This window comes from Diadema antillarum, unplaced genomic scaffold (assembly GCF_040938485.1).
Source record: "Diadema antillarum isolate AM-2024a unplaced genomic scaffold, OU_Dant_1.0 seq00000565_RagTag, whole genome shotgun sequence".
NCBI lineage: Eukaryota > Metazoa > Echinodermata > Echinoidea > Diadematoida > Diadematidae > Diadema > Diadema antillarum.
In genome coordinates this window covers 32,420-53,039 of record NW_027271504.1, presented here as the reverse complement: position 1 = coordinate 53,039, position 20,620 = coordinate 32,420, and the positions used below count along the sequence as shown (strand labels likewise).

Genomic DNA, 20,620 nt, shown 5'->3' with positions numbered 1-20,620 from the left:
GAATGGAGACACTTGAAGATGTGCTTGGCAGACTTGACAGAGGAACTTAAGGTAGACTGTTTGTGATCTAGCTTTGACGTCGATTTGCAGGCTGAATGTGCCCAGTAGCTGCCAAAGGAAATGTACCAACCAGTCGCTGTAAAATGGTTTTATGGTGCCTGATGACGGTGCACCTGTGGAGAAGCAACTCTTGCATTGTATTAATACATGGTACATTGTCCTGTGCTTGACATTTTAGGCCAGATATGTGGTACTGAATTTTGGCAATCTTGCCGTAGTTCATTCGTAAGTCCTGGATGTGATGTAGTGAATGTTTTCTTCCATGTAACCTTTTTGCTTGGCATGATGCATCATCTTTAATACTGCATTCTTCTTTCTGAGTCTTTGTTTCTTCCGTGTGGCGTGTAGACTATCTCAAGAGCGATTAGCGCGTCTTCCGAAAACAATTTGATTACTACAAATTATTGTAACAAATACCTATATTGTCACATTTCAAATTGTCAATATATATTCATCTTGGACACTCTTGCATTTCATTCAGTGGATTTCAGGGATCTACGGAGGTACACATGTATTTTGCATAGTAGTGAGAAACTGTATTTGCTTTATGAATGGTATGATCAGTCATTTGCATCACAATGGGACCCTATGTTACCATAATAACAGCAAACAACAATAGTTTGTCGTGTGTACATTAACAAAGTGGGAACCAATGTAGCAGTATTCAATATGTAAAAGAGCACCAGAGCTCTTTCTGCAAATCAGCAGAGCATTGGAGCATTCTTTTTTTCTTTTCTTTTTTTGGTGGGGGGAGGGGGGGTTGGGGAAGACAACACTTGTCAAACTTGCACAGAAGATAAACAGAATGAAGCTGACTGTGTTCTTTGTTAGGAGTGTATGATTTTATTTGCATTACTTCTCGATTTTGAGAACATGTAGCTCAGTCTTGTACATGTACACAGACGTATCATGAATGCATGATCCGTGCTTTCATACATCACTAGGAATTCTCATACTCTATCCTCCTAGGTGTATGCACACAAATCATACATACAGCTTGTAATACTCTACATGCATTACATGTACTGTACATGTACTTCATAATGAACATTATTATGCTGTTACAGCATGAAGAGACATACAGTGTACATGTATGTTCAGGGAATAATTTTCCCACTCAAATTTGATTAGCAATTTAAGTTGACGAACAGTGCTGTATTTCAAATGGTATCCTGCACACTTTTATGGAAGAAAACTGCCACACAAAAGTTAGTTTGTGTAGCAGTGGTGTAAAAATGCATTGCAAATTGTGATGCAATACCAGGAAAATTATTCCCTGTATGTTCTATACATATTTTAATTCCACTTGACACATTCCAAGTATATTTTAATTGTGATTTTCTCAACCTTTTCCCCTTTTGGTCACAAATAGATGATTTGTGTTGCTTACCTTTCTATCATTAAACTGACATGAAAATTTTGCCATAGGGAATGTAAATGCATGTCTTCTCTTCACGATAGAGTCATTGATACTGAATAAGTTATGAAACCTTATCATGTGTTTGTAAATGTAGCCTAAAATACATAGCACAGAGAACTTTCTAGGAATTACACAAATTCTTAAATAAAACACAGTGAGACAGCTATCCCTATGAGGCAACTTTCATACAGTATGGCATTTCATCTCTGAGAGGTTCATTTTGATTTAAAATGCCATTACACGTACCTCCGGCAAGGAAAGAGGAGGTGATCATTGGTATATGTTTGTTTGCAAAATAACTCAAAAAGTTGTGTACGGACTAAAATTAAATGTGCATAAAAAGTCAATATTGACACAAGGAACACCTCGTTCAATTTTGGTAGTGATCCAGGAATTTTTATGGATTTTTGACAGGATTTTTCATCTTTTGGCATATAAGGTCAACTAACTTTGGGTTCAAGCTGTGCATTCTGGAGGCCCCGTGCAATGACATACACAAAAGGCTTCTATTTTGGAAATTGCATGAATGTAAAGGTGAAAATGAGTTGCTGGCTTGGCGGAGGTCTGTGCTCTCTGAGTGCTTTTCTAGTTATGATAGATTTATCATCAGTATACTTTTTATGGCACATGGGACGCCCTTATAAATGTTGTTTGTGTTTCTGTGCCAGACTGCCGACATTTCGGACAATGCTTTGTGCATAAATCATTATTTAGCCATGTCTTTAGGGAGTATTGCTGGAAACTTGTACAATATATAGTTACAGGTATTATTACCCCAAATTTTTAGCGAAAGGGAAAATTCAGATCATGATGACATTATTTGGTGTTGTGTTCTCTCATCTCAACTAAATCCATTTCTTGTTTCTAGAAACCCACTTTTAATACACAAATGCTATTGATTGTGGAATCACTCAGTTCCTGTTCGCAAGTCCACATACGGCACCTTGTTATCTGTTCTGAGCTGTGCTTATAGATACATGCATGACTAAGTCTTTTCTGTAGAGCATTCATTCCCATAAATATTTGATTCTGCAGAGGAATTGGAGTGTATGGATTGTAGTCTGAAATATGTTTATATTTTGTCCTCTTGTTAGGTTGTCCCTCATTTACTATTGTTTGTGGTCTACAATAGAAAATTAAATGAAAAACATTGAAATTTAATTTGTATTTTATGAGTAATGGGAGGATAGAGAATTCAGCCATTGGCTGCGCATTAGCCATTGGCTGAATTTGCGTAATATGAGAGGCCGTTCCGCGCGCAATCGCCATCTTTAAAAGCTGATGACTACTGTGAAAAAAATATTTCGAGATAAAATAGATCTTGTATAAGCCACATTTAAGGCTGTTCAGAGTAAGGGAGGGAGCGGAGGGTGCTGAATTCTCTATCCTCCCATTACTCATAAAATACAAATTAAATTTCAATGTTTTTCATTTAATTTTCTATTTTATCTCGTAATGTACGGTAGAGAATTCAGCCATTGGCTGCGCATTAGCCATTGGCTGAATTTGCGTAATATGAGACTTCAAAGATTTTCACAGTAGTCATTTTTCACAGAAATATATTGTCAGAGAAAGTTTTTGGGCAACTTTACCTATGTTTACAGGACTGAATCTTGTCCCTTCCTAGAGGTCTGTTGTCCCAGAACTGCTTGTCCAAAAGATGTTGCCTGGGATGCCGGTTTAAGGTAAAAATTCCTGAACGTGGATTCATTTTTCCACCCAGCATGCTTGAGAATGTCTGCTATTGGAAAATGATTCCTCTTGGCAGATGAGGTTGCCGCCGATCTCGTTGAATGTGCTTTGAAGAGATCGGTGTCGATACCTGATGCTCTCAACACAGTTTTTATCCATCGAGCGATGGTTTGCTTTGATGCCTTCCCATGGGGTTGCTTGTAGGTGACAAATAGTGCATTCACCTCCTTCCTCAATGTGCTTGTTCTGTTAATGTATTCTTTAACATAGTGTACAACACAGAGTTTCTTATCCTCGGGAAAGGCTTTCAGTGTTACTTTCACTCCCACATTCCCAGGTTGACTCTGCTTTATCAAATCAGCCACTGCTATTTCCACACAATCTTTGGACGCCTTCACATTGTCAAGGGTTAGGTATGAAAGTGTTTGCACTCTTTGGGCAGAAGTCAACGCTAGTAAAAAACATACTTTGTGTGTCAGTTGACACAGCGAAATCTTATGAGCTGGAGTTACTTGTCTGAGGTAGCTCAGCACCTTGCCCACATCCCATATGAAGCTGTATCTCGGAGTGGGTGGTCGGAGATTAAAAATGCCCCTGAAGTACCGGCAAATCCAAGGATGTGTAGAAATGGTGTATTTCTCGTCCCGTAGAAGAACAACTGATGCTAGTGCGCTCCTTGATGTATTCAAGGTGCTGTAGCTTGCTCCATTTTTGTACATAGAATTAAAAAACGCAAACAAATTTCCCACCTTCGTATGGGTCCAACATAAGTGACGCTCATGACAAAACCTTTGCCACTTCCTAATATACACCATATACTGCTCCTTGGTGGATTTCCTCCAAGACGCTGCCATTATATCAGCAGTCTCCTCCGTCAGTCCTTGAGCTATGAAATGTTTGCTCCAACCCTGCAACATAAGAGGGAGAGATGTGTAAGTGGATGGGGTCTACCTGTAATGGGTTGGGTTAACAACTGGTGTTTTCGCAATACCCAGGGCTCCTCCAATAGCATGTTACGTAGTACGGTATACCAGGGCTGTGTTGGCCAATTTGGCACTATCAAAATTCCCCTAGCGCCATCTTGTCTGATTTTTTGGAGACACTTTGCAACCAAGCTAAATGGGGGAAAGGCATAAAATACTAGGGGTCCCCAGTCAATAGTGAATGCGTCTACTGCCCATGCCCCTGGATCTGGTCTCCAGGAGACGTATGTTGGGAGCTGGGCATTCAGTCTGGTGGCAAAAAGGTCTACGTTTGGTAACCCATACCTCTGCACTATCTCATTGAATATTGTCTTGTCTAGCATCCATTCTATATTGTCATTGAATTTCCTTGACATCGTATCAGCTTCTGTGTTCTTAGAGCCTGCTAAGTGAGATGCTGTTATCCAAATTTGTCGTCTACTGCACCAATCCCAAATTTGCAACGCCATTTCGTTACATGCTTCAGACTTGACGCCGCCCATGTTATTCAAGTATGTCACCGCTGTGGTGTTGTCTAATCTCAACAGTATATGTGCATCTCTGACATTTGAACAGAAGCTTTTGAGTCCCAAACCGGCTGCTAGCATTTCCAGATAGTTTATTTCATTACCTGCTGCTCTTGCTAATTCTTGAGCATTCCATCTACCACCTGTCTTGGATTGCAGGTCTGTGGCACCCCAACCTTGTCCACTAGCATCTGTTCTTATTTCTTTTGATACTTTCCCTGGGTACAGGGGTTTAGACACGAGATGTGCATGGGATGACCACCAAACTAGTTCCGCCTTGGCTCTATTTGATAGGCTCATATGTCTATCGAAATGTCCTTTCTGTTTTCTCAGGGCTCTGATTTTTTCCCTTTCCAGCTGCCTGTAATGCAAGGGGCCGTACTGAGATGCTGGTAAGGCAGCCACAATCTTCCCAATGACTTTAGCTACCTCCCGGATACTAGGTTTGTTATTAGCAAGTAAGGATCGACATGCATCTTGAATGTCATTGCTTTTACTGGCTGGGAGGGTGATTCTCATTTCAGATGTATTTAAATGGAAACCCAGAAATTCAATCTCACGGGATGGTTCAAGTACCGATTTCTCTGAGTGAATAATGAACCCTAGACTAGTCAAAAGGTCAGTGGTGGCTTGCACTGCTGAGCGAGTGTCTGCTTTATTGTTCCCAATTATCAGTGTGTCGTCCAAGTACGACAAAACTGTGTGCCCCTGTTGTCTTAGTAAGGCAAGCACTGGTTTTAGTATTTTGGTGAACAGTCTTGGGGCGGAAGATAAGCCATTTGGCAAAGCTTTGAACTGCCACAATTGGTTTCTCCATACGAAGCGGAGATATTTACGAGAGTCTAAGTGAATGGGAATTGTGTAGTATGCATCACGGAGGTCTACTGAAGCCATATAACACCCTTTTGAGAGGAGTAGAATACCAGATTGAATATTATCCATTTTAAAGTGTTGGTACTGAACACTTTTGTTGAGTTCGGACAGGTCAAGAATTAATCGAACTCCTCCATTCTTTTTTGGTCTCGTGAAAACCTCTGAAATAAATTCCCCTTCTTCATGGGCACATTTTTCAATGACCTGTTTTTCTTCCAGAACCAGAATCTCATGGTCAATCTTGGCTGTTTCTTCAGCATTCCGCTTGTAAGAGCGCAGAGGTTTTTCTCGAGAAGGGGGAAATTTTTCTGAGTCAAATTCTATTGTATAGCCTTGAACTGCTTGAATAATGTGTGAGTCTCTCGTGATATTTTCCCAAGCAGGGAAAAATGGCTTCAGACGACCTCCGACGACAGCTGGTGTTGTAACTAGATCGTTATCTATGTTGTGTTCATAGTCACCTACCTGTTCTATTTCCTCCCCTGGCTTTGGCTCTGCCTGTGGTAGGTTGGCTGCTTGTTGCCACCCTCCCTTGCTGCTGTCGGTGTGTAAGTGTGAGGAGGATCTCGAGGTCTCCCCCTCCAAGCCTTCCCTAAAAAAGGCTGTGCAGATGAACCGGCCATGGGGTTGGAATGTGATGTTCGGCGGTCATAACCCCTCCCCAACGGGCGGGTGAACCCAGTCGAAGTGTATTGACGGCGAGATGTCACATCCGGTTTCTTGTACGGCTGGAACCGTGATTGCTCTCGTGTGAAGCGTGATTTCATCATGCCTGACATTGTTTTCCTTTGTTCTTGGATCTCTTTCACTTGACGCCCCAGGTCATCTCCAAACAAGTACTTTGTCACTTTGTGAGAGGGCTTGCACAGGTGGTGGAAATTTGAGTTCATGTCAGGCTTTATGCTGTCCTTTCTCATGCAGTTGAGGGAGAAGTTTGCATCGCAGAGAAAAGCTATAGCATCCTGCTGAGCTTCAGACAAAGTTGCTGGAAGGGTACGAGCAAACGCGTTTATCCCTTTCAAGAGGGATGATTGGATCATTTGTAGTTTCAGATCCCTGTGTCTCGTCCCCGTCGAGATGTTCTCCCAGATAGTGCTGTTCACTTTAGGGGTTTCTAGACATGTGCAGTTAGATGGGCAGGGGTAGCGAGTTGCTGCTTCGTCGAGAGATTTCTGGTCAAGTTTTTGTCCCATCATATACACAATGGTGTCCGCGACATCCTCATCTAGTGGTTCCCCTATCCCGGACGGAGCCACGAATTTCTGAGCCATTCGTGGTATCTTGAATTCTGGCCGTTTGTCTTTATCTGCCTCCTGTAGGCCTACGTCCGAAAACAAGCTGACCGCGTCATCGCGGTTTGCCGATAGGAAATCAGCCACGCTGCGATTATCCGCCAGTTCTATGACGGGTGGTGAGCTGCTTCCCCTTTGTGTGTCGCAGTCGCCATATTCACTAAAACAATCCCGCGGCGTGTTGGCATGTTGTTCTCCATGATGAGGAGTGCTCAAAGTCTCGATCATTTTTTCGAACATTGACTCGAGTTTCCCAATGCGGGACATAACCTCCGTGCTATTTTCCGCTGTAGTCACAGTCGGGTTGGGAGCGGTAGCAGCTGGTGCGGGCGGGTTCGGCTGTGCCTTCCCCGAAGCCGCGGGGCGGGATGCCTTAGGCCTCCCGCCGCTAGACAGAGTTTTGCCTGCAGCCTTCTTCTTTGCTGCCGGAGCTGGGCTGGCCTTAGGCTCACACAGCTCGGTATCTTTTTTGGCTTTTGCCTTCTCCGATTTGTCAGCTGGTTCATCCATGCTGAGAACGATAATCACGCTTGTAAGAGAGCACGAATTCAGTTCCGTATTTCCGCAGATTTCGATGATATTTTCCGATTTTTCGGTCAGATAAAAATCGCTTCGCGATCGAACATTGCGCTGGAACGAAGATGGCGATTGCGCGCGGAACGGCCTCTCATATTACGCAAATTCAGCCAATGGCTAATGCGCAGCCAATGGCTGAATTCTCTACCGTACATTACGAGATAAAATATACAATATGTTGTTTTCAACTTAAGGTGATGGCAAGTGTACATTGTACCACTAGTTGTATGAAATTTAAAATTCCAGGGTTAATGTCTTAGTCTCAGTGTCAGCCTTTTAGGAAGTTTCAAAGTTTAATGTGCTGTTTTATCATGTTCCCACTCAGAAACACAGTGCAACCATCATTACCTAATAGTGAAGAAAAATGATGTATTATTTTGATATTTTGTAGAAGCTTTTGCCTTTAAAAAAATCATGGTACAAGATGTACTGCACATACAGTAGTTTGTTTGAAAGGATTGTAATTATGCCCTGAGTTATCACATAGCCATCACTCTTACCTTATTTGTGCAGTCGAAACCCTATGTAAATTTTGTTGTAGGACTTGCAGTGTCAACTGTAATAGCCATTTGACCTATGAGCCAAGAAAAAGTTTGCTTACAGCAGTACGTGTGACTGTGAACAATTCTAAAATGGTTGAAGATAACCAGAAGCTGTTGTTTGTGTGTACATTGTGAATGCAGTCCGAAATAGTACTGAAGCTTTATACATGTAGCGTGTGGTCAAAACATTGTACCATAACATTTACCATGTGTCAAGAAGTGAAATGTGTACAAACCAATATTGTTTAAAAACATATGTGTATTTATTCTGTACATTGAAGCAACAATTACAAAAAAAAAAATCATATGGCACAAATTATTATTAATATAATAAAGCCTCTTAGGTATTTTACAACTCAAATCAGTCCTATCTCTGATCCATTGTGTCATGTTATCCTGTCATCATCCATCTTCATCATATTCTTCATCAGGAGCACACTGCAGAGAACAAGTCAAAAAGAAACAAAATTATTTTTAGAGAGTGTTGTAATCACATTGGGATATTTGATGAACAACACAAAGCGACATGATAATCTATGTTGTGAGGCTGGAGCTACTCTTGACTACAGTGAACTCCCATTACGATGTATAACAAAGTGCTCGGGACTGGCAGTTTTCTTTCGTTATACCAAAATTTCATTATAACCAAACATATAAACAACTAGATATATCGCTACGGCTACTGATATGCCTCCGCCATAATGCATGGTTCTCCTGATAGGTTTATAGTTCAATGTCTTGACAATGTGTGATGACAGTTTCACACAATTGGCAAAATATTAAAATGACAGGTTTGACACAAATGTGCTGAATGTTCACTTTCCTAGAACTAGGTTCAATTGGATGAATGATTAAAATGTCAGAGTGCAGGTATTTGGGGAACTGATGATTTTTACTTGACTTTTGACCCTGTTATAAGTTTATGCATTGAGTAATTTTCAAGGTATTGAGAAAAAGTATAATTTCAGTATCAAATGGGAAAATAGCATTATCTAAACCTGGCCTTTGACCTTTGACCTCACAGTTCCAAAGAGAATCACTGTTAGGTTGAACATGCATAAATATGTAAGTTTCATGATGATACCTTTAAGTTACTTTCGAGATATGGAGGAAAAAGTGCAATTTAGCACTTTCACTTGACCTTTTACCTTTTGACCTTTGACTTTTTGGCAAAAACCTTCCCCAAAAATATATATTGGGTAATACATGCCATACATCAAGTTTAAAAAAAAAAACCTTCCGGCACATTGCATTTTAAGGAAAGTAGTGATATTTTGAGGAGTTGACCTTGACCTTTGACCCCCTGACCTTTGACCCATGACCCCCAACTTCCCTAGATAATCACCGCCCATCGATACAAGCATATATACTAAGTTCCATGAAGATACCTTGAACCATTTGCGAGATATGGAGAAAAACATGAAATTTCAATTTTTTTCACAAAATAACCTGTGACCTTTGACCTTTGACCCTGTGACCCTAAAATCCACACAAAGTATTATCCCCCAAGGATATACCCTCATACCAAGTTTGATGTAAAACCACCACACGGTTCTTGAGATATCGACAAAAACAAAACGGGACGGACGGACGTACGGACGGACGGACGTACGGACGGACGTACAGACGGACGTACGGACGGACGTACGGACGTACGGACGGACGGACGGACGGACGGACGACCCGAAAACATAATGCCTCCGGCCACTTCGTTGCGGAGGCATAATAAAAAACTAAGAGCGGATAATGTTGGAGCCTAAATTTTTACTTTGTTGTAAGTGGAATTTTGTTATAACCGTGTTTGTTGTAACAGGAGTGCACTGTACTCAACACACTCACTCTTCTTGAGGGAACAATAACAGAGACATCCATTTAGGTCAGTCTACCAGATTGTCCGAATTGACATAAACATTGTGACAGTAGAATAGATAAGTACAGCCTGAACTGTAATGCAAAGCTGATCTTTCAAGCTATGTTTTGGGAGAAATTTATACTGGTTATCTCTGAATACGCAATAAAATGAAGATTTCTATACAAGTTACTGTACATTACATTCCCACAGCTAAATGTTCCACGGCTCTCATGTGCTGTGTTTGATAATACAAATTGTCAAATTTTGCACAAATTCAGCCATTTGACAATATGTACATTGATACCTTGTTTCCACTAACATTTGAATACACTTGCAAATAATCTATGGGGTAAATTCTTGTTTGTGTGAGATTGATAACAATGGAAGAGGTACTGTATATGCCATATATTTAGCGAGTCTAACTTTTTTTTTGTGAATCGGGACTTCCAAACAATTTCACAAGTGGTTAAATTTGTAATCATTGAGTATAGTAATGAACAGAGAAATTAAGCATGCATGTCACATTCATATCATATCAGAGTTGATATTTTTGTGTGCTGTTAAATTCCCAAATAACTCCTGACTTATGAAATTCATTAAAAATAAAACCCCTGCAAAAATATATGGCATATACAGTTAAGTTCTAAATGTCCCAACTCACGTAGTATTCCACAAAGGAGATCTGTCCGTCCTCATTCCTGATCATGTACTGCAGTGAGAGGAAGCCTCTGTTGTCTGTCCGGATGGAGACTTTGCTTGATTGCATCAGGGCCTTGATTGAGGGCTTCAGCAGGGCGAGCTTGTACCTGCAGGATCCAGGATAAAAGAGCCATGGCACAAGTTAAAAGCTTGATCGTCTGCTAACCTGTTGAGGACAGGCCGATTTTGCTACATGTACACGACCCATTTCCCATAGGCACTTGCCCGAGTACACTTGGGATTCCTCCTTAACAAGTTAAACCCCCCGAGTAGTAACGTCTAAAGCGCATAATTCCAACAATTAGCATAATTCCAACAATTAGCATACAACCATGTTAAATAAATCACCACTAAAATCACCACATAAATCACCACCCAAGGAAGTGCACATGTTGTGCAGCCTGTACATCCAGGTATGCAGAATACAGTGGGCTCCTGTTTATAACAAAATCCTCGGGCCTGGCAGATTTCTTTTGTTATATCTAAATTTCGTTACAACCAAACAAATAAACAATAAAAAAAGATAGAGCGGATCTTAGCCGATAATTTTGCGACCTGGATTTTCATTTCGTTGTAACCAGAATTTCGTTATTACCATGTTCGTTATATCGGGAATGGACTGCACACAAAACATTCAAGATGACTAGCTCACCTGTTGGTTTGTGTCTGGGTACACTGGAACGATTCAACCATGTCCGAGTCCTTGGGAAAATCGGACTGCACGTAAGGGATAACAAGAGCGACAGGAAAGGCATATTATCGCAAGAACACATTTACGGTCACATTAAATATTTACTCTGCACACTTATTCCCGTTATGAGGAATAGGGCTTGGTGGATAACTGACAGAATATTACTGTATACGCTGAATATTTCGCGAGGTTTTTATTTTCCCGAATTTTCGCGAGTCAGGTGCTATTCGCGAAATTAAAGACATGCGAAAATATTGACTCTGATCCTGATGTGAATGTAATTGCCGGGAATTCCTGATTCGCGAAATTTTAGACTCGCGAAATATATGGCGTATACAGTAGATTAGTTGACAAAGAAATGAAGATTAAAAGTAGAGAGAAGTACACATATAGCCACAGGTATGACAATGCCAAAGGTGCATTCTTGTTTTCTTGAATTTACAATTGTACAATAAACTGTCTTGGTGAGTTGGTAGAAGATCACTTTGAATGGCAGCTTTCACAAAGAAAAAGAAGGGGAAAAAATACTAATGAAAGTGAAAGATAAAAGTGCTGTTATACCTGGTTTATATATGACAAAAATAGCACATGATGTAATATTCAAAATATGGAACATGACATTAGAATGGCTCTCTTTCAATCTTTGTTTATGTTCTAAGTAGTTAAATGATATAACAAGACACCTAACATATCTACCAACTTTGCCCTGTTTAACCATATGTTTACAGTACAATACAAGTACATATATTTCTTTAGAACTCCCCCTACAGCAAATGCATGCTACCCTAATTAATCTCTCACGTGAGCACTGCCCGCATGGCCAAAGGTTGAAATACGGAAGAAGGGCTTGTCAGGAGACAGGAGGATTTCAATCACTTCGCTGGATATGTCCAACTCTTGGAAGGCATCCTTGAGACAGTCACTCTGTGTGGTCGTAAAGCAAAATAAGTGAGGCAAAAGAAACACACCCACAACTGAATATTCACCAGATTTTTTACAACAAACAAACATCAATGTCTTGAGCATTACCAGCACTGAGTCACCTTGTCTCTGTATTCCTATTACTGCTGGGGGGGGGGGGGGGGGGGGGAGGAGGGAGGGGAATCATTACATACAATGTAATGTGTTATTTTCAATAATTCAAAGAAGATGGTACATTAGCAGATTTCTCAGATATTGTGATCATACTTGTACAAAATACTAGTCATTGGCACTGAACATGAAATCACCTAATGCCACAGAGTACATGTTTTGTTTTGTTTGGGTTGTGTTGTTACTGTTCTCTTTCAACCTTTATCATAAGATCAGCAGACATGTTGTTGTATGCCATACATAAATTAAACTCGCTTCTGCTCAGTGTATGGACTTTGCACCAACAAATTTGGACAATCAGGTCATCATTTCTTGTGCATAGCACTGCCTTGTACTCTGTACACCCCAGACACATGGTAGGTCTATGTGCTATGTGACTGGGAGAATAAGAAATCAAGAAGAGATATTGAACACATTACAATTCAACATACTACAGTGCACTCCCGTTACAACGAACACGGTTATAACGAAATTTCGTTATAACGAAGTAAATCTTCTGGTCCCAAAATTATCACCATTAAAGTCTATGGTGCAAAATTCGCTTATAACGAACACGGTTATAGCGAAAATTCCGTTATAACGAAGTCTTTTCCGAGTGCCACAGACAAAGAAAAACAAAAGAAATGTGCTCCATTATAACGAAATGCGAATTGCTTTCGAAAATACATAGCAGAACAAGCGTTTATAGCGTCTCTGCATGGGTGAACGCTTCACACCACTGTGTGTTCGCTCCTTGTATCACGCACAGTTTCTGAGGGGAACTTGCGTTTATTATTGTAATACAGTTATCCAATCACATTTCACATAGCTTTCCAGTGTAAGATGAGTATTCAGCAAACAGAATATGATATATATACGTGGTTTCCTTGTTTTCGTTATATATTGTATTTGTTCGGTTATAACGAAATTTCGTTATAACGAAAGAAAACTGCCGGTCCCGAGCATTTCGTTGTAACGGGAGTGCACTGTATGTGTCAATATAAACATCATACAGTTCGACCTCGATTATCCGGCTATGTCGGGACCGGCGCTCATCCGGATAAGCGAATTGGCCGGATATGGGAGACACAATGTTAATGTATATAGCTGCCGTCCAAGCTGCCGTCCAAGCTGCCGTCCCAGCGCACTGGCAGCTAGGCAGGTAGCATACCCCGCAACAGTGGTGTAATCTATGCCATGATTTACTGACAAGTTTTCCATCCATGTTCTTATGGTGAATTTATAGATCATGACTGCTTACTTTAACAATGATAATGTGGTGTGAACTTATGTTAGTTCTGTCGGGAATATTGTAAGTAAATCTTGTGAGTTTTGTAGAAATTTTAATTGAGTTTAAAGTCACTGTTTTTTCTCAATTTTTTGATGAAAACAAAAGTCCTTCACTGCATGAACGCGTCCGGATAATAGAGATTTCCGGATAAAAGGAGGCCGGATAATCGAGGTCGAACTGTATTAGTGTGCATTTTCATAAATATGTGGCAATCGCATGATAATATTTAGACAGTATGAAGAACAACATGTTCATATTTTTCAATTAATTATCATAATTATTTATAAACGTGTTGCTGAGAGACTGAAAGTGACAAGGAAGTCTCTGAGATCTTGACAACATCATCATAAAATGATTTCTCTGTTATCGCAATTAATACTTCTCCTGCTTGGTATTTCTTCTATCATTAATTGTGTTCTGGCACCCACCTTCATGATGATTTTATTGATGACGTTGGCACTGCAAAAGTTAAAATCCAACATCTCATCGGGTTCCAGAGTCCTGATGCTACAGTCTGTCACCACTCCACTCTCCTCTAACCTAGAAAGGAAAGAAAGAGGCACAAGACTTTCACAATGGCTCAATTACAGCATACACATTTGATGTATGTCATACACTGTATAACATGCTATGCAAAATATACTTCAGGGGGAAGTCAATACATTTACTTGGCATCATAGAACAGGGCATAGCTAATGCCTATATGAGTATGCATTGATACAGAGTATTAACTTGTGTTGTAAAACATATTTCAGGAGAAACAGAGCATCTCTTCCACATAAACAGAAGTCCATATCAAGTCATTATTATCAGTAAATTACTACACCATGTAATTTCATGGAAACCTCCTATTGAATCTGCATGGGCAGCGAAAAGCGAACTTGTAGACTGTCATCTGTAGGCCTAACCATCTGAGTATATATATCAGTGGTTTCTTCACATGAGAAATGGATTGGGTTCTGTGCACAGGGTAGACTCTCCTACACATTGGACTGATGGCTGTAAGTTTCCTCCAAAGGACTTGGCAATGAGGATAAAGTGCCTTACAAAACGGCACTAATGCTAGGTTGAGATTCATATCTCACATGTGCATGGAAGCCGCATGGTCTCATTCGCAGGGTCTGAAATGTTCACCCACAAAAGCACTCCCTACCAATGCTATGATATGCAATACAAAGCACGGGATACGGGTATGAGATGTACAACATGTAGCTTACATGAGAAGTAGTGGTGAACCATATCCTGCATAGGACATCTTGAGAGCTGGAGTCGCCCCACCCATTGGATTACTTCCGAATATATTCAAGCAATCCTGAAAATGAAAAGACAGAGAGATACATATGTGTATGTTCTTACCCCAAATTATGACACATTAACCAAAAGTCAAAAGAGACTGTCAAAATATTCACTAAATTTTAGCGAAATGTCACAGATGCTGAGCAGTTTATCCACACAGTACAATACTGTGAGATGAATATTTAGCACTAAGCAATCATTTCTATTTCAATCCATAGTATAATGTGAGTTTACACTTCTGAAGATCAAGACATTATGGTATTTTCATTCCGGCGCAAACAGAAGACTAACTTCAGCACTCAAAAACAAACAAACAAACTCTGATGCCATTTCGCCTCTGTCGTAAAATCAAGGGGGATTTGAGAGGGCTACGTGTAAGAATACAGGATACAAAATGAATGACTTAAGTTTGATCTAAAGTTGAATTGAGGATCATCTTAAAAACAACCTACCAGCAGAACAGACAAATTGATCTTAAAGGTTGCTGTGGGGTCCCGCATGTAGTACTCCTGAAAGATGTTGGATTGGATGAAGGCGTTGGCCTGTACACACTTGGCATCCTCCACTGTTACCTTAAGTCCATTCTCACTTGCACAGAATGTGGCTAGCTGGGGGTGGGGTACACAGAGATGTTATGTGTAATATACAGGGTTTGAAGCGGCATACTGGTATTCAGAATGTAGGTGTGCCAATTGCATTTGTTTATCATTTTATTGTCAATGTGTTGGAAAGTAGCTGTCCCTTTCATATAAAAATACCGTGGAGATATGTCAGTCAAAATACACTTGTTGAAGGTGCTTGTTTAAGAAGTCTTCAGGCAAAACTAACAGATTTTGTCTAATGACTTGCTTTAATCTCTGAGCAGAAATATCAGTGAATACCAACCATACTACATTTCAAGAAATCATCACTGTTCTTATTTTGATATAATGCAGAGACTGTCGGAATTATTAAAAGGGCCGCTTGAATCACAAAAAAGTGAGTGAATATCTACATCTTACCAAAGCCCATATTCTTCTCACCTTACTTTCCTTTCACTCTTGGTGTAAGTGTGTATTTGTATGTGTGTGTGTGTGTGTACATGTGTACTTTATATTCATTTCTTCTTTTTGTTACAATAGAGAAAGTGGAGAAATATGGAATGAACTGAATACTGAATGAACTGAATAAACAAGAGTAAATTGTAGAAAAGAATACTTTTCTTTGTGGTAGGCTACATCAGAAAATCATTATTTGTCAATTCCTGCAAGAAAGCTCTAGATTTCAGTTGATTATCTGATTCCCATGAATCCACTGTATCTTGTAAAAAAGACATAATGGACATAGTGGTACAAGTCCATGTACATTTTATGTATTTGAATACAAATTAAATTCATCAAATGAGCAAACTTAGTTAATAACAGAGCGGAGAATGTTTATCATATTTAGTCGAGGTTATTTGATAAAAGAATTATGGAATAAAAAGAACACTGATTTAAATCTAACTCGACATACATATAAATCAGTGTACCGGTAGTTGTTTTGTAAAACTAAATACTGCATGTCTTTGCATGTCTTTATCTTCACAAATAGCACCTGACTCGCGAAATTCGCGAAAATAAAAACCTCACAAAATATTCAGAGTACAACGTGTATGCACAGTACTGAAGTAGTGGAGAATGTCTGGGGCCTCTGGTCGGTAAAGGAAAACTTACCGAGTAGTTTAACATTGACGATAGTTCACTATCGTGTTTACCTCCAGATAGATTTAATATGATCTATCATTTGATTTAATGAAACTCTTGTAACCTGGGTCCTGGTTTACTATCTTGAATCTGAGTGAATGTTTGATGGAACTCTTGCAACCTGGGTCCTGGTTTACTATCTTGAATCTGAGTGAATGTTTGATGGAAGGCACGCTCGCTGTGAGTGTAGCTGCAATCTAAACAAGGGCAGGAGCCTAGTTCTAAGGAGTTCATTGACATTTGTGATAGTAATGTTACAATAATTAATAATTGCACATAGTGTAACAGCAAGATTCACAACATCACAACAACTTGCACGTTGTTTAAACACAAAGCACTAGCACCAAAGATCCTACCATATGTAAGATGGTCAACTCTCAAAAAGTGAAATGCTGCCACTTGGAACTGTGGGATTTTTAAGGAGTGCATCAACTAGCGTTGAGCGGCTAAAGTTTCCAGGTGAGCTGTAGATCTATTTTCCCGATATATTTGTGTCGGACCAAGACAGGCTATAAGACAAGAAAGAAGGAATTTTCTGTAAAGAATCATGACTAAATTTAAGAATTGGTGAACGCATTAAACTGCATCAATACCTACAGCAAACCTAACCCCAGCCAGGGCGCTCTTTGTACACTGTTGATACTGCAGCGTTGGGACTGGTCGCAGTTACAGCAAACCATGAGCACGTTTATTATTACCGGTATTTCGATTTCCAAGAGACTGTGCACAGCTAATGGAACGCTTGTTCGATCTATCGTCATCGATATCGTAAATACTCAATTCTGAGTGATACATGCCATTAAAACCAAAACAACAATATCTTTACCACTGTAGTACAGTGTACCCGCTCAACACTAGCGGGTGGCAGCCACTTCTGTTTCACCAGCGGCTGTGTAAAATTGAGAGAGTTGACCATCTTGAATTCTTAGGTAGTATGGTAGGTGTTCAACCCACCGACCGGGTCCATAACGACCGGCCGCGCATTATAATGGCATTGCGCGTACAGAAAGAAAATGTACGCATGGGACTACGCGCAACGGTGTTCGATTCTTCACTGGGCTACGCTACCGAGTAAAATGTGGCGAAAACAACTAAGTTATTCGTATTCCCTCTAAATTACCGAAATTTAGCAAAATCGAATAAGGTTTATCGTGTAACTACATATAACCAGGCCTACCTTTGCTGACTCGTTGTTAGATGTAGAGTATCCTTCCGTAATAAATTTGACGATTTTGACCGCAAAATTGTCACCGCCGCTTGTACGATCGTGCACACACGTTACACATACACATGACATAAACATTTTGTCGCCCGCTACGACCGTACGAGTTGATGCAGAAACGAGAAATGAATGTGAAAAAAACAAACCGACTCATCTAATTTATTTCAATTATGATGAAAAGTTTCCGAATGAAAATCAATTCAAATTCATCAAACAGTCCTTCATAAGTAATATCGAAGGATTCAAAATATATTCACATATTATTGGGGAAAAAATGACGGCTAGAAAAAAACAGCGGCCTGTCGAAAAAACGCATTTAAATGCCCTTTATACGTATTGTCAGGGTGGTCGGTTGAAATGAGCAGGGCAACTGAGTGCGGAAAAAATGACACCCCACGCGTTCGAAGCCGCCATCTAAGAGCGCGTACCTCAGATCGCATTTTCAGTGCGCGCTTGTGAATCTGGAGTATTTTCTCCACACGTGAGTAAAATTTCAGGCAAATTGTGAGATTTTTCACGTTTCTATTGATAGAAAAACGTTAGGTGTCCGGTATTACGAACACCCAACCATACATGTGTAGGATCTTTGCTAGCACCTTGTAGTTGTAGTTTTAATAGACCCAGCCCAGCCCAGCCAGGCCAGGGCCTCATTGAAGGAAATGAAACAGCGGTCATCCTCAATTAAATTACCAAAAAATTTAACGTTACTAAATTTAACTAACTATGGTCATTGAACATCTTGTTTTTGTAAGTTGTAGTTGTACTGCAGCTGCAGTCCACTGTAGATCAGGGGGGCATTTCATGAAGGAACTTGTCGGATAAAATGTCCGACAAGTCAATTATATCCGACAAGTTCAGAGGAATCAGCCAATCAGACTAAAGAATTTCTCAAAACTTGTCGGATAAAAGAGACTTGTCAGATATTTTATCCGACAAGTTCCTTCATGAAATGCCCCCCTAGCCCCGGAGACCGCGCCGCTAGGCGCGGTCCTGGCGGCTTCCCCCCAGTTTCGCTAATGTGAGAGCTCCCCTATTCTGTGTGCTTTTGCGAGTGATTGTGAATTCTGTGAACATCGGTGAGCTGCTTATAAGACATCATTTTGTGCATCACAAGCAATGAAATGCCTCAAACAGTCGCCGATGATAGTCATTTAGGTTTCATCGACCCATGTAAGTATTCCTAGTAGTTTCTGTTGAAAATTTAAGGAAATATAGCGCCGCAAAGGCACCCGTTTGTTCAACATGAAGATCTGAAATGGGAGCACGGCGCAGCCGCCACACTGCGTGTGGCGGCTGTCGCAGTTACTGTAGATCCTACTAGATCTACATAGTTATCAGAACAATTTAATTCACTAGACCACAGCCTATTATAGTCCAGAATGGATCTAGACTAATCTAGTAACCGCTAGACAGACACCTATCAGTATCACATTCAGACTCTAACTAGAGAGGTCTAGTTACATATTACAGTTTACGATCGTGCAGCTGCAGCATGCAAGGCCCGGGTATATGACCTTCATGGGTAGCCTTCGGTCCCACATATTACTTCACGTGTTGGTTATGATTACTTCGTAAATTTTATTTGATATTTGAAACATGTGTACATCTTGTACTTACCTCACGATCCTTGAAATGAATGGCCTTCAGAACAATCGAAACATTTCTCGCATTATCTACCCGCAGAGAAAACACATTTTGATCATCATCGTCACTTTGCTGAGTCGATAATGACATTGTCATTTGCTTGATCTCAGTGTTGTGCTGGATATCAATACTGAGTATTTTATGCGATGAACTCGGATTCAAGCTTGGCGCAATATTTCTAGATGTCGCCCTCTACAGCTCAGAATCATACAGTTCATATACAGTATTTATAACTTCTTCTTTATTTTCCGAGGGCTGCCACTGCTGCACCTGTTTTCTGGTGTTCACGGAAGTTACAGTAACAAATATGGTCCTATTCATGAGCATAATTTAGTACCGTGGGTATTCACAGTCTCAAGGTGGGGTGCAAGTTTTGTTAAAGAATTTGACCGTGCATCAATAACAGCTGACTTAACACACTGTTATGAAATCGACATCCTTCACCTCAGAAATTCTGATTTTGTGATACATATTTAAAAAGATCTGTGAGAGCTCAAGATAAATTCCATGACACTTCATCTGTATAGGACAGCTGTATCTGCCCACTATACGTAGGCTCTACTATTTGCTAACACCAAGAACCAAAGACAGTTTAATGTTTACAGAAGGGTAGATCACGGATAAATAGAAGTGCGAAGTTTGTTTTCATTAATGATATAACTACAAAAGACAATTTGCAATGTGCACTCCTTTGTGATACACCTTGGAAAATTAATTCAAGACCAAAATCGTGACAACTGCTGTATATCTTCATAAACACAGATCATATCAATCACTAAATTTGTTTTATATTCATGTGTGTGGGGGTACTGCAATCATGAAGTACACCATTCACAACAGCATTCTGACAGTGATTTCGTAATATGCCACTCTACTTAAAGAGGCCTGCAGTGTTTACCCATAATCTCTCCGCTCCAATTGCCTTATCCAAATACCAGAAAAGTAAGTAATACAAGTTTTCTATATTTCGTATTCCTTTTCTAGCTGTCTTGATACCCAATTCTTCCCATTTTACTTAATGAAAATGATTTCATGTTCAATGGTTGTCTAGATATAGTGAATAGCAGAGGCCATGTCACCTCTCACTGACGCACGACACCTCTACCATTCCGGGATAGTTTCAAGGAACTGCTGAAAGGGATTACTACTTCAAGGTTCAAGGTTCAAGGCATGCAGATCGGGGGGG

General features: G+C 40.2%; 3 protein-coding genes across 3 annotated transcripts; all 3 read right to left on the bottom strand.

Moving 5' to 3' along the window:
- Positions 1 to 2,827: 2,827 nt before the first annotated feature.
- On the bottom strand, positions 2,828 to 5,991 carry LOC139735171 (uncharacterized). Its single transcript, XM_071645932.1, has one exon. The coding sequence runs from the start codon at positions 4,087 to 4,089 to the stop codon at positions 3,079 to 3,081; it is 1,011 nt and encodes a 336-aa protein (XP_071502033.1). The 5' UTR covers positions 4,090 to 5,991; the 3' UTR covers positions 2,828 to 3,078.
- LOC139735170 (uncharacterized) lies at positions 3,945 to 7,573 on the bottom strand. Its single transcript, XM_071645931.1, has 2 exons — positions 6,000 to 7,573; positions 3,945 to 4,080 (listed from the first exon to the last, which is right to left on the bottom strand). Exon 1 carries the CDS (start codon positions 7,334 to 7,336, stop codon positions 6,005 to 6,007), a length of 1,332 nt encoding a protein of 443 aa, XP_071502032.1. The 5' UTR covers positions 7,337 to 7,573; the 3' UTR covers positions 3,945 to 4,080; positions 6,000 to 6,004.
- Positions 7,574 to 8,281: 708 nt separating this feature from the next.
- On the bottom strand, positions 8,282 to 19,538 carry LOC139735172 (cell cycle checkpoint protein RAD1-like). The gene is made up of 8 exons (XM_071645933.1): positions 19,408 to 19,538; positions 15,297 to 15,452; positions 14,766 to 14,860; positions 13,977 to 14,088; positions 11,988 to 12,110; positions 11,148 to 11,212; positions 10,458 to 10,602; positions 8,282 to 8,382 (listed from the first exon to the last, which is right to left on the bottom strand). The coding sequence occupies exons 1-8, from the start codon at positions 19,528 to 19,530 to the stop codon at positions 8,347 to 8,349; spliced, it is 855 nt and encodes a 284-aa protein (XP_071502034.1). The 5' UTR covers positions 19,531 to 19,538; the 3' UTR covers positions 8,282 to 8,346.
- Between the last annotated feature and the right edge of the window lie 1,082 nt (positions 19,539 to 20,620).